A 15,341-nucleotide genomic window follows, 5' to 3' on the forward strand; every position below is an offset into this window, starting at 1 on the left:
GATTGTTTATGAAGAACAAATTCAAGATTCTCAAAAACCTATGTTTTGTGAGTCAATACCTTTAGTTTTATAAAAATTTATTCAAAATAACTTTTAATTGTAATCATATTTTATATACATAATTTTCTTATTTTGAAAAGTTGAAAATATAATATATATTAATTTTGTTTAAGTTTAAAAATAAGTTAATTTTAAAAAATATTCAAAATACGTCATTTTTTATTAGTTCAAAAATTATTTATATTTAGATATAATCATAAAACACATTCTTCTAAGCCTTCCGTATTTTGAAAGTTTTAATGAACTTATTTTGGTAAACTATTTAAAAAAATATATAAAACCAATATTAGATACAAATGAATGTCTAACTAATGACTGCTTAAGATTTTTGTGTGAAACAAAACTTTTTCATAATGTCAGTTTATGGAATATTATGTCACCAACAAGACAATCACCATATGATGTTTGGATGGCTTCAAAATCCCTCACCAAGAAGCATAATTTTTTTTTCTTCTAAATGATTATTCATAAATACAAACATCAGTGATAGATTAATCATTACTCATACAAACAAATAGTCGTAAAACTTGCCAAACAAATTTAAAGATTTAGCTTTCCATAAATTAATTGTAATAAATTGACATCATCAAATTAGTTTATTCTCAATTAAAAATTAATCATCCATCCACTAATTCAAAATAACAAATCGAATTTTGGGTTGAAAAACTTATATACATACCTTCTCTTAAGATATTCAAGTTTATATATCTGATTATTACACATAATTAAAATATCCAATATATATATATATATATATATATATATATATATATATATATATATATATATGTATATATGTTATGATTACAAATATTAATTAAACACAATTATTTGTTAATTATTGTACTAAACAAGATCCACCGACAAGAGACTGAACAGAGACGATCGATCAAAGACGTGAGGATAGTAGATCGGTCATCTGGACGAAAGTGCCATTCAGCCTGGTAGGCACACTGAAGGGCTTTAATGGGTAATTAATGTGAGTAATTATCGTATCATATGCATATATATTACATTTATGAATGATTGACAAGGTATACTTATACTGCATTAACAGACATTCAATGGGCTAGACAATTGCAAAGCCTATAAATGCAAGGTGAATGATAAGGTAAAGACGGCTTGATCTATTATAGTAAAATATACACCTCTTTATGAAACATATCTGACTTGAGCGTCGGAGTGTCTTCTGCACGTCGACAGAAAAGAACAAAGCAAAGAAGGCAGACCTACCCTCCGACCAATTCAACCAAAACATTTTGGCGCCCACCGTGGGGCCGAGCGACATCCCCATGAAGCCACGAAGAACCAGACGCGCGCTCGGTCTCGACATCGCTACTTCGGATCAACATCAAGTTTTGCAATAAGAGTAAAAAATTCCGTAATAATTTCTAAAGACATGTCTTTTGTTTTGAGAACTTTTAGGAAGGTTCAGTCCTAAGTACTTTCATTATAATTTATAAATTATAATATATTTGTTTAACTCATGTGAGTAAAAATATTCTGCACAGGAAGGTTCAGTCCAACGTTCAACCTTGACAGGTTCCACTTTTCATTATAATTTATAAATCATAATATGTTTGTTTAACTCATATATTTGTGAGTAAAAATATCCTCACAGGAAGGTTCAGTCCTACGTTCAACCTTGACAAGTTCCACTTTTCATCATAATTTATAAATTATAATATAATTGTTTAACTCATTTTTTTTGAGTAAAAATATCCTGCAGAGTAAAAATATTCTGCATAGGAAGCTTCAGTCCTACATTCAAACCTTGGCAGCTTCCACTTTTCATCATAATTTATAAAATATAATATACTTGTTTAACTCATATTTTTGTGAGTAAAAATATCCTCTAGAGGAAGATTCAGTCCTACGTTCAACCTTGACAGGTAAAAATATTTTGCACAGGAAGATTCAATCCTCTACAACGTGTTCACCGTTCGGGGTGAAGTCCGAAAAAGGGTTTCACCGAAAAAGGGCTTCAGAAATCCCCGCTCAACGCAGGAAGTTAGAAAAATAACTCCTGCCTCAAGCCGCTCGGGGGAAGTCCGAAAAGGGGCTTCAGAAATCCCCGCTCAACGCAGGAAGTTAGAAAAATAACTCCTGCCTTAAGCCGCTCGGGGGAAGTCCGAAAAAGGACTTCAGAAATCCCCGCTCAACGCAGGAAGTTCGAAAAAGAACTATCAGTCGACTACTCATCAGGTTCAGCTTTGTCAGGTTCCAGTGCCTTTTCATTATAAAATATTGAAGCGTTTACTTTATTTTATTTAAACGCATATTTTTTGGAGTGAAAATCTCTTGTATAGGAAAAAGTTTTAAAGAAAACTCTTAGCATTTTCTATTCAGTCTAGGTAGGGAACAGTTCCAAAGAGAACTCCTAGAGTTCGCCGTTCGGAACAGGAGCAATGAAGACTTAAAGCACATCGAAGATAGACTCTCTAAATACAACATGAACTACCTCTTTTAAAGCTCATAATAATCCCTACGCACCTCTTTCAACAAAGAGCTCGCTTGGGCTTGGAGGGCTTATGTATTATACAGGATCCGCCGACAAGAGACTGAACAGAGACGATCGATCAAAGACGTGAGGATAGTAGATCGACCATCTGGACGAAAGTGCCAATCGGCCTGGTAGGCACACTAAGGGCATTAATGGGTAATTAATGTGAGTAATTATTGTGTCATATGCATATATATTACATTTATGAATGATTGACAGGGTATATTTATACTGCATTAATGGACATTCAATGGGCTGAACAATTGCAAAGCCTACAAATGCAAGGTGAATGATAAGGTAAAGACGGCTTGATCTATTATAATAAAATATAGACCTCTTTATAAAACATAGACTTGAGCATCGGAGTGTATTTTGCAGATCGACAAATCGAAGATGATTGAATAATAAAAAAAGAACAGAGCAAAGAAGGAATACCTATCCTCAAACCAATTCAACCAAAACAATTATTAATTCAAACAATTAAGTACTGAATTAAAATTCAAAATTTAATATTACATTATTTATTTACAAAAAAGATTACACTCTTTATTTATTTATTTAACACTATTATTAAAAATTCAAAACCCACATGATATCATCATCAAAGGGAATATTAGTTTAATATGTAATTATTTATTGTATTTACCATTTATGTCAGCGTACTTAGCTTTGTTTTCAATTCTAAATACTATAAAATTAATTAAAAAATTAATAATTGAGGACCGAATTTAATATATTCTTTTAGAGTAAATGAATTAAACTTCGGTCTTATTAAAGTGACTTTTGAAATTGATAAGTAATAAATGTATTTAATTCATTCTTAAAAAATCATTACTTATCCATTCTCTTTCTTTTATCATCACTAATATGTATTTGATAATTAATTTAATATAGAAAAAGGAACAATATGAAAATTTTTGTTATTCATGAATGAACACCAAAAATTTATTTTTATGAAAAATCTTACTCTACTTTTATTAAAATTGTTAATTTTATATTTTAATTAATGTTTTAATAATATAAACTACAATTCTTTAAAATGTTAACTAATTTTTATAGATAATTATATAATGAACAATAAAACATATTTTTATACCATTAATTTTTAATACATAACTTTAATCTCTATCCAACACGTATTCTACATAATATAACTATATTTAAATGTTTATTTTAAATGCTATTTTAATTAATATATATGTATATATATATATATATATATATATTTGTTTAGTATTTTTATAATGATCACAGTTATAATAGAAATATATTTAACTTTTTATTTATTCTAATTAAAGAAGAATATATTTAATTTCATTTATTTTAATTGAAAATATAAGGAATTATTAATTTGAATAATGAATAAATATAATATTTTTATTCATAATTTTTGTAAAAGATTATCATATTTCTAAAACAGTTAAATACAAAAAATAATATAAACATATGTTTTATGATTTAAAAAATACTCATTGATAATTTAAAGAATTACATTTTAGATTATTAATAAAATAAGAAAATATAAATAAATATTATAGACGTTAATCATTTTAATAAATTTATAATATTATATTAAACCAATAATATTATTTATAAGGAATGGAGAAAAGGTGGTAACATTAACAAACACATTACAAGATAGATGTTAATAATTATTTAATAAAAAATTAAACACATCTATTATTCAAATAATTTGAACAATCAACTTAAAAGAAAAAAAAAGGGTAAAATTAAAAATGTTATTACAATAATTAAATCCTATTCAAATTCATATATATATATATATATATATATATATATATATATAAATAAATAATATTAAATGAATTAAATTAGATGGATACACACAAAACAAAAGAAACTCAACAAGTTATTTCTATCTTAATTTTCTAGCATCCTTGTAGTAGAACGCGTTTCTTCACCTCGGGGAAACAACAGGTACCTTTCACGGCCATGTTTTTCTGTGTTCTTTCAATCGAATTTCCTTTTTCTCGATTTGTTCAACGTAATAATCATCACCGCGACAACGAAAGCGAACACGGGCATGTGTTACCCATGATTATGTTTCGCCGGTCTTAGATTTTAGGTTTTTGAGAACATGAAAAAAAATCCCATTTTTTCCTCTTGTTATTCATTCTTTGTTACTCTTGATTGATCAACAGGAAAATTGAAAGTCATCAAGGATGTTAGAGCAGTTACTGATATTTACAAGAGGAGGGTTAATCCTCTGGACATGTAAAGAACTTGGGAACGCTCTGAAAGGTTCCCCTATAGATACCTTGATTCGTTCATGTCTTTTGGAGGAGCGATCCGGTGCGGCATCATACAATTATGATGCTCCTGGTGCTTCCTACACTCTCAAGTGGACCTTCCACAATGAACTTGGCCTTGTGTTTGTGGCTGTTTACCAACGGATTCTTCATCTCTTGTATGTGGAAGATCTGCTTGCTATGGTGAAGCGTGAGTTTTCGCAGATCTATGATCCCAAAAGGACTGCTTACCCTGATTTTGATGAGACCTTTAGGCAGCTAAAGATGGAGGCTTTGGCCCGTGCCGAAGATTTGAAGCGGTCGAGTCCAAATCCTGTTGCTGGGAATGCTAAGAAGCAGGTGCAGGGGAACAATAAATCGGAATTCGAGGGAGGGAATAAGAAGAAGAGTGGTGGTGTGGCGAAGGATGGTGGTGGGAAAGATGGTGACGGTGGCAATGGACGGAGGTCTGAGAATGGACACTCCAATGAAAATTTTGTTGTTGCTAAAGATACTAACCTGAGTAGTGATGTGAATGGTAGACAGAATGGAAGTCCCAATGCTGGGGCTTTTGATGTACATAAGCTTCAGAAGCTTAGGACCAAAGGTGGGAAGAAGGTAGATACTGCTGCAAAGGCTTCCAAGGCAGAGCCAAACAAAAAAGCCATAAAGAAAAATAGGGTGTGGGATGATGCTGCTACTACGGAAACTAAATTGGACTTTACAGATCATTCTGCAGAGGACGGGGACAGGAACATAGATTTTGTGGTTGCAGATCAAGGTGAAAGTATGATGGATAAAGAAGAGATAGTTAGTTCTGAAAGTGAGGAGGAAGAAGAGGAGGAGGAGAATGTCGGAAACAAGAGAAAGCCTGAAGCCAAAAACAAGGGTTGGTTTTCATCCATGTTCCAGAGGTAAGACAATCGTGTGTATACTTCATATATTTTCGACTTTCCTAGGGCTATTGTTTATCTTTGTTTAAGTTGTCTGAATATGTTGCTGGAATGATCTGTTGTTTAACGTAGGCTATATTACTCTTGACCTGTGGATTTGTTCTTGTAACATTTCAAAAATACAGCAATAAACCATATAATCGAATAATTACATTTAATGATATTCCAGTTCAGTCTTACACTAAGAAAACGTACGCACATGGCCGAACGGTCTTACAGAGAGAGTTACCATATTTAAACTATACAGCAGTACAAGTCTAACCGAACGATTCACAAAAAGAACTACCGAACGGTCAAATATAAATAAAAGGGAAGGTGATCGAACGACCGCCTTTCTACGAAAACTAAACTACTGACCGAACATTCTATTGTTCGGTCTTCACTTCTACTTCTACCAAATTTTCTTCTTCTAGCGCCTCTTCCAGCAGCTCGTCTCCTTCTGCTCACATCCACACGGATGATCATTGCAACAATAAGGACGGATGTACAAAACGAGACAACACAAGAAAAACACAGGATAAACTTATGAAATTTAATTCATACATACACATACATTTCAAACAATCCAACACACAAGATAAATTTCATCATACGAATCATACAAAGCCTATCACTAGACTGACTGTCCGGACTGTATGAAATCTGTGTAGCTACAGGCGTTCGTGCACCCGGGTGATGTAGTAACTGGGATGCCCTCAACAGCTGTCACCCGAGGTTAACCCTATTTGTCCAAAGTACCCCTAAGGATTAGGACCTCCTGCCGTTCCCACACATGACCTACCCTCCTCTACGTGAAGACGAGTACTCACGGAACATCATGATGAACAGCCAGCTTAGCATACCCACAGTCATACTTTACCAATTTCAATATTCATACATGAGTCGTTCCTCCCCGGAACGCTCGTCCATAAATCACACCCTTTCCATAACTCATTTTCTTCATCTTTCTTTAATAATCATCTCACTTAACCATTTCACACAAGGATCCGTTCGGATGCAATTTACCGAACGTTCAACCCTGACTCAGAAAGAGTTTGAACAATTGGAGCGAGACCGAGAGGTCTCCAATTCCAGAATGAATTTAGACCAAGATATTTACCATCGGTTTGAGAAAGAAACCAAATACAATCTAATATCGCGAAGAACGAATAGAACGAATGTAACTTACAAAATGAGTCAATTAGATGAACTGACTCTTAAAAGCTTTAACCGAACATCTAAAAGACCATACTCAGCACTGAAACTCTAGGCCGAATGCCAAGGGACACAGACACTCCAAGAGACCCAAAGAATAATACATAGAGGAGTTTCCATGAATAACCGAGCGTTTATGAAACTTAGATTAATTATATTTAGTATCAAGAAATACGAATGTCAGTTAAAGACTGAACACTATAGTGAGCGGACCCTAGTAACTTGAACGAACGCTCATATAAGAAATTTAGTTTAAGGAGATAGAACGAGTGTCCGAGCGTTTATGAAACTTAGATTAATTATATTTAATATCAAGAAATACGAATGTCAGTTAAAGACTGAACACTATAGTGAGCGGACCCTAGTAACTTGAACGAACGCTCATATAAGAAATTTAGTTTAAGGAGATAGAACGAGTGTCTGGTATAAGATCAAACACGTGCTTAGGACGAACACTTGGTATAAGACCAGGTGGTACTAAACTTATATAAAAGAGGCTTGATAAATATACTAAGATACTATGGGATTAGTATTTAAGAATAACTAAAATATAAAATTTCACATATATATTAGTTTTCAGAAAAATTAGTTTTCTTCCCACGTCAAAACGAGCGTCCGCTCATCTGCCGACACCTGCCTTCCACTATCTGATTTCTGATCCTCGTTGCTTGACATCTGGCGTCCGCGCAAAGGGGTTTTTGGGTGCGTTTTAATGATTCTGACAGGAGGGGTTTTTGGGTGCGTTTATTGAGGTCTGACAGTTCTCGCATGCTGGAGTCCTCAAAAATGATTTGTAACTTATTACTATGGGTTTTTGCAGTATTGTGTTACTAGTTTTTCGGCATTATCGTGTTGCAAATAGAATTATCTTCTGTAAATTTTCTGTAATTGCAACCTTGTTGGTGAATAATCAGCTCACTGTCATGGAAGATTTAGTAGTTTATATGCGTCCATCGTCAAGAGATCCTCTTAGTTCACTTTGTAAACTGTAATGCAATTATATTGTTCTATCACTTTACCCAAAAGTTTAGGAATGGAGGTAGAGGAGGGGAACAAAATAAATAGTTTGAAAGTTTACCCTCTTGCATGATGAATCTGGTTTCATTGCGGATAAACAAGGGAAGCTATCCTATCTCCAGTCTGGCCTTCTTTTTGTTTACTGAGGTTAAGCATAAGACCAAACTTGGATCAAGTTCCTAATATCCTGCTATCATGTTCTTAAACGAAAATAAACAAAATGTGGAATTCTACATCTTATTATTAATGGAGGCTATTTATTGCATGAAAAAAAACCCACATGTCATTATTTGATTTCAAAGCTTAGTGGCAAGGATAAAGATATCTTGTTTAGTTTTTACATTTTTATCTTATATTTTCATCATTTCTCTGAAACTAATTAGAACATTTTCACATATCCCCGTGTGCAGCATTGCAGGGAAGGCAAATTTGGAGAAGTCAGACTTAGAACCAGCTTTGAAAGCTCTAAAGGATAGGCTCATGACCAAGAATGTGGTATGTGTTTCTACTCAACATTCAACAGAGTTGTTTTTCTTTTCTTTCTGTATATCTTAATGGTTATCTGTTGGGTTCTTTATGTTCGCCAATACTATTTGCATTCCATGTCTCTTTTAGGCTGAGGAGATAGCTGAGAAACTCTGTGAATCAGTTGCAGCAAGTCTTGAAGGCAAAAAGCTGGCTTCATTTACAAGGATATCTTCAACAGTGCATGTTGGTTTCTGTAGTCTTTCATATATACATGTGTTACTGCCTTTACTTTATGAGCTTACATGTATAACATTCATACTAATAGTATACTAAAAAAATACTACTGTAGGCGGCAATGGAAGAAGCTCTTATTCGAATTTTAACTCCTAGACGTTCTATTGATATACTGAGGGATGTGCATGCTGCCAAAGAGCAAAGGAAACCATATGTTGTTGTATTTGTTGGTGTTAATGGTGTTGGAAAATCTACTAATCTAGCTAAGGTGGGTGAACCATATTGTTTCTCAATACGATCGTGATTCCATATATACAGCATGTCTTTTTTTTACTTGAATAATGGTGATTTATTTTGTGTCACGGTGTAGGTTGCTTATTGGCTTCTGCAGCACAAGGTCAGTGTCATGATGGCTGCCTGTGACACATTTCGATCGGGAGCTGTTGAACAGCTGCGGACCCATGCTCGGAGACTTCAGGTTTATGTTAATTTTACTGCTTAAGGATTGATGTAGTTCTATAACCTTCATATTCTTATTTTCCTAGTTCATGGCAAAGTTCTTTAGTAGAGGCATGCGTGTCTTCTTACAAATTCCATGTTTCAGATACCTATATTTGAAAAGGGCTACGAGAAAGATCCTGCCATTGTTGCAAAAGAAGCAATTCAAGAAGCTTCACACAATGGTTCGGATGTGGTTCTTGTTGACACAGCTGGTCGTATGCAGGTACTGATTTAGTTATTATCTTGGCCATGAATATGATTATTGTATCAGATTTTTGGGTCATTTATATGAAGATCGCTTGCATATAAATATTATGAAACTCCAATAATTGACATGCCTGTTTATGTTCTTTTCTTTTTAATTCCAATACATTAATATGGGATGGTGTTTGTTTATTTGAATGTATTTTTGTTCATCTAACCGTTGATGCTGGTTTCAGGATAATGAACCACTTATGAGAGCACTGTCAAAACTCATCTACCTTAACAATCCAGATCTTGTCCTATTTGTTGGAGAAGCACTGGTTGGTAATGACGCAGTTGATCAGCTTTCAAAGTTCAATCAGGTATTGTTCATATTTGCTCAATATTTCCCAGATAATGCTTTTTCTTCCCTTATCTTTATGATTTAACTAAACTATAATGACAGTACAAAGATATTTTATGCTGTCATATGAAGCACTGATACTTAGATCTATGTCACGTATCTGTAGGACGTATCGTTCTACATAATTGAAAATTGAAAGTATTGTCTTATATAGTTACTATGATTTATAATTGTTTAACTGTGTAAAGATTTTTCTTTATATTGACAAAATATTAAAATTAAATTCTATTTTGTCTCTATATTTAACCTCAACTGTCTCATGGCACCTCAGAAATTAGCAGACCTTGCAACATCACCCAACCCAAACTTGATTGATGGGATCTTGCTCACGAAGTTTGACACCATTGATGATAAGGTACATGAATTCAATTTTTTTTAAGGAAGTATGAGTTTTTCAGTTGACATGACATGTTCGTGAATAACATTGTTTTTTAATATGGTTTCCTTTTTCAGGTAGGAGCAGCACTTTCCATGGTTTACATTTCTGGAGCTCCTGTGATGTTTGTGGGCTGTGGACAGTCTTACACTGACCTCAAGAAACTCAATGTCAAATCAATTGTGAAGACTCTTCTTAAATGAGGGCACAGAGTTGTTTATTTTCCCTTGAAATCCTGTACACCTGTCTTCTGTTTGTTTGATGACGAAGTTGATCCCGTTCACCCTATTACTTTGTGAGGAAAAACTGGCTTTGACTTTGAAGCATGGTTTGTTTTAGATTAAGGTTGTATTTGGTCAGCAATTGTCCTTGTTTTTAGATAAGGTTGAGAAAAAAGACCTAAACCTGAACAATCGAAAAACAGATAACGAGTTTTGGGTGGATTCAGGCTAATAATGGGTTTAAAAGAATTAAAATGACCATTTTATCTTTTGAAAAATTGACATCTAGATTACTTGTTTTGAAAACTTTCCGGACAACGCTTCTTGGAATTTTCAATTTTTTTTTGGAACAGAACTTTTTGGAATATATGAAATCTATGGTGGAATGAATTTTTCGTAATAAGATTTTTGGAACAAATTTTTCATAACTTGTATAATGTTTTTCGGAACGAGTTTTTCGAAATATCCTTGTTTGAAATGTATTTTTGGAAAGAGTTTTCTGAAACACTAGATGTATTCTAGAAAAACTTTTTTGAAACAATTTTGTCTGCATTTTTTCTTTTCTTTTGTAGTGTTTTCTTTTTTTTCTTCCTCTTCTACTTTGACAGTGATGATTGAAGTTGTCGGGCATTTTGAGTCTTTTTTTTATTATTGTGAGGTTGTAATAGTGTGGCAATGTGGCCCTGATCGGTCTCTTTAGGTTTGTCTTTGTATTTGGGGCACAAAATGAAGGATCGAGTTGGCCGGTCTCATTTTAAAATGTGAATTCAATAGTTTAAAGTTATATTCATATTCAATTACATTGGCCGGACAAATTTCATTGATTTTTGGTGCATATTCAGTTTGTTGTCATCCTAAAAGTTATCTTCATATTCAATTTGATTGTCTAAAATTATAGTAGAAATAACAAAGAAAATAATTTTTATTTTCTATGTGGCAGGCTGGATTTTTGGAGTGTTTCGGAATAGGCGTGGAATGAGTGTCTTATGGAATAATATTTTCAGAATTAATTTAGTGTGTTCTGAAAAACAAAATAAATTTGGTTGATGAGTGTAACCTTCTATTTTAGTAGAATAAAATTACCAAAATAAAACATTATATAGATGATAACTTACTAGAAACTTTTTAAAATTATTGAGAAAGGAGATCCTACACTTTGAGAATAAATTTTATCTATGATGTTGTTTCACCCTACTCTTCATGCTGAGATGACCAAAGAAAACCCCTCCCTAAGCTCACACTATTTAAGGTGATTATTGTAAAAGAGAAACATATACAAACAAAAACAAAAACAAGGCTAAGCTAGTAGTAAAACAATTTATCATAATAAAACAACATTACAACATGTTTTACACCTCACACAACAAAACCATTCATCCTAAACATGTAACAGACTTAGACTTGACTATCCAGATATACAATGAATGTCGAGCTAAAACATGTTCTGCCCTTTGTGTGGTGGAACAACTGACAACCATCAAAACTGCTACATAAGGTTAGTCCTTCAACATGCCCTTTTGTTAGATGGAGAAAGGCTCTCGGGCTAGGACCATAGTGGGTTATGTACTTGTGTGGTGGAACAACTGACAACCATTAAACCTACCACACAAGGTTAGTCTGTACCGCGTCTTAGGCCATACTCGAAGCACCTAGATTAAGACCTCCTGTTACTCTCACCACATGACTCATCACTCTTTACTTGAGCATGAATGATCATTAGTGTCAGGATAACCCATAAGAACTGAGCTTCTTACATTCATACTAATGAAACTTGAAACCAACACCAAGAAGTTCCTCCTTGGAACTCATTTTTACAACTTTGAAACCATTGATATCATTTGAAACCATTTACATATCCATTCACTTTTACATTCACATAGTATACCAATACATGAGATTACCGATCATACATTAAAGAAATAGAAACACCCATACAAGTCATCAAAAATCGCATAATAACACAATTTCTTCATGGCATCTTGATACTCACATTTAGGTAAGGAAAATAACTTTGAAACTCTCACCAATAGCTGTGGAAGGCTCCAAAACCCCAAAAACGACCTAAGAAACGTCCAAAATCGATACCCAGAACCCCGAATTTGATATCCCTAAAACTAAAAAAAAAAAGTTGTTGAATAGCGTTGAGCGCCCCAAAGGGGCGCCCGGGCGCCAGACCCCTGGAACAAAGGCACTCAAGGGGCGCCCAAGCCCCGAACCAGTTGACAACACGCTCGAGAATGGCTTTTGATGCCCCTAGGACTTGTTTTGTTGATCAAAATGGTTCCTTAAGCATTAGAATTGATAGGAAAACACATTTATAAGTGGAAATAAGTATTCATTTGATCGTTAGACCCAAGACTAGTTGCATCAAACCATTCTTTGACACTACAAAAGCACCTAAACTCAAATTTACACCTTCTACACCAAATTTATACATCCTAGCCACTTGAACAAGTTCAAATAGACTTAATAACATATTTCAAATAATCTCCTATAGCCTAGAATTTCTAATTTGAAATCTCACTAGTTAAAACCCCTAAAATGCACCAAAAAAACTAACCAAAACTCCACTAAAGTACTATTAACTCTTTCTAGATCAGATTTCGACTAATTAACAACTCAAACAAATCTTAATACACCTCTAAACATGCTTTAAAACTGAATTCACTCTTTCTAACCCCTAACTCATAAACTCACATACCAAAACCCCCTTAATTTGACCAAAAATACCTACTATTCCCCTTAGTTTCATTCTCCTCTACTTTCAATCACATTCCACACACCCAACACATCTAAACAACTCCATTCAAATCAGATTTTAGTTACAAAATACAGTACTAACTTCCCTTACCTGAGATCTCTTCTCCTTCACGACCACACCCAAGATAGTGCGAGACGTCGGAAGAAAATCCCTACAAAACCCTAACCCCAAATCACCATAAACATAAAGAGGAAAGTCATGAAATGTCGTTGTCGTCGCACCTACGAACGGAGGTCGTTGTGCCGCAGAGATGAAGTCACGCTTACTGTTGGAGACGCTTCCCTTCCATGCATGTAATGATCCCATCCGTAGAGAGGAAAAGAAGTCTCCCCCGTCGTTCTCTTTCTCTCACACTCACAACTTTCTTAATCCTAGGGGTTTTTTGAAACAAGAAAGAAGAGGAGGAAAGAATGGCGAGAGAAGGAGAAGGAAATAAATTCTATATAAAAAAACAGGTTCTTACAATGAGTACAAAAATAAATTTGATAATAGAATTTGATGGATGTCAAAAATTGATGGAATATGAAGAGAAATTGATGAATACCAAAAATAAATTTGTTGGAACATGAAGAGAAATTGATGAATACCAAAAATTGATGGAATATGAAGAGAACTTAATGAATACCAAAAATAAATTTGTTGGAACATGAAGAGAAATTGATGGATTCCAAAAATACATAAATAGAACATAACACAAAAGATAGTAGAAATATATATGATATTAGTAAAAAGATAGAAAAATAAAAAGGAATGAGACTTCAATTCCTAGAACAAAGCTCTTAAACAAAGAAATCAGGATGATTTTTTATACTCAAAACATTTTTCTCCCCTCACTTTATCAACATTCTCCAATAACGGAATTCCTCTTTCTCTCACCATAACAACCCCCAATAGTCTCAAGGAATTGATCCTACTACCTATGTCAGCTCAACATCCTTGCATAATGTCTTTCTTCCTTTTTCTCATGTACACTTTTTACTTGATAGGGTTCATATTCTCCCAATAAGAATGGACCAATGGTTCTCTAGGTTTAATCTCCATACGAGTCTCATTATTGCCCCTACTTGTAGCAATAGTCTTGTCTTCAGACTGAGAGTGGGAAATTGATTCCTAAACACGATCTCATCTTTCCAAGTGGCCTCATCAACCGCCTTTCCACTCCACTGCACGAGCTATTAATTGACTCTCTCTCCAACTTTCCAAATGCTACGAATGACCAATATCGTTATGGGTTCCTAGTGCATTTCATTTTCTCCGACCAATCATATTGGTAATTTAGGTTTCACAGAATAATATAGCCATTCTTGTACACTCTAGACTTTTGATAGGTCCACTCCTATGCCTTCTTGGGAAATAATATGGCCTAAAAGTATTCCACACTCTTTTGACCAAATAAGCATTTCTTTGTACTAACATAAAGTTAGTGGAATCTTAGGATGCCCAAAATTTCCTCCAAGTGGCTAAAATGAGTTTTCCAATGCACACTATATATTAAAATGTCATCAAAAAAGACCAAAACATACTTTTGCATATGTTACCTGAAAACTTCATTCGTGAGGGCCAAAAAGAGGCATTCATCAACCCGAAAGGCATTACCAAGTACTCATAATGGCCCTCATGGGTTCTGAAAGCTATTTTTGGGATGTCGTCCTCTTTCATCTTCACTTGATAGTATCCATATTTCAGGTTTAATTTTGAAAATAAAAAAGACGAGGCCCATGTAATTTGTCTAACAGTTCTTCAATCACTAGAATTGGGAATTTGTCTGGTATAGTGACCTTATTTAGTGCTTTGAAATCCACACATACTCCATGAAACATATTTTTTCTTTACCAATAGTATTGGGCTAGAGGATGCACTATGACTAGGCCTAATGTGGTCATCTTCCAACAATACTTGAACTTGTCTTTCTATCTCATTTTTTTTTGTGATAAGGATAATGATAAGGGCGTACATTGACAGGACCTTCCCTTGGTAGTAACGTGATTGCATGTTCCTTTGATTGCACTAAAGGTAATCCCTTGGAGTTCTGGGAGACAACGTTAAATTGGCCCAACAACCTTTATAACTCTTTACTTTGCTTTGAAGATAGTTCAAATTTGGCCTTTCCTTGCACCTCAACTTTGTCCTCAATCATCACCTTTAACGTAGTGAGGATGATTTTAGAGTGCATGCATCGGTCGTTTCAAGATGCGAG

General features: G+C 34.0%; 1 protein-coding gene across 1 annotated transcript; it reads left to right on the forward strand.

The window, feature by feature from the left end:
- Positions 1-4,401: 4,401 nt before the first annotated feature.
- Positions 4,402-10,506, forward strand: LOC124839156 (uncharacterized). The gene is made up of 10 exons (XM_088106103.1): positions 4,402-4,501; positions 4,726-5,726; positions 8,387-8,471; positions 8,592-8,687; positions 8,794-8,946; positions 9,049-9,156; positions 9,283-9,402; positions 9,620-9,745; positions 10,058-10,141; positions 10,240-10,506. Exons 2-10 carry the CDS (start codon positions 4,747-4,749, stop codon positions 10,363-10,365), a joined length of 1,878 nt encoding a protein of 625 aa, XP_087962229.1. The 5' UTR covers positions 4,402-4,501; positions 4,726-4,746; the 3' UTR covers positions 10,366-10,506.
- Positions 10,507-15,341: the final 4,835 nt, after the last annotated feature.

Source organism: Vigna umbellata, chromosome 2, assembly GCF_029865625.1.
Source record: "Vigna umbellata cultivar VRB3 chromosome 2, Vumbellata_1.0, whole genome shotgun sequence".
Taxonomy (NCBI): Eukaryota; Viridiplantae; Streptophyta; class Magnoliopsida; order Fabales; family Fabaceae; genus Vigna; species Vigna umbellata.

Bases quoted from the DNA above. Each gene is read 5' to 3' on its own strand.
- LOC124839156 (XM_088106103.1), top strand. From the start codon at position 4,747: ATGTTAGAGCAGTTACTGATATTTACAAGAGGAGGGTTAATCCTCTGG. The intron at 9,157-9,282 runs GTTTATGTTAAT...TCCATGTTTCAG, and splicing joins CCCATGCTCGGAGACTTCAG to ATACCTATATTTGAAAAGGG. The intron at 9,403-9,619 runs GTACTGATTTAG...TGCTGGTTTCAG, and splicing joins ACACAGCTGGTCGTATGCAG to GATAATGAACCACTTATGAG.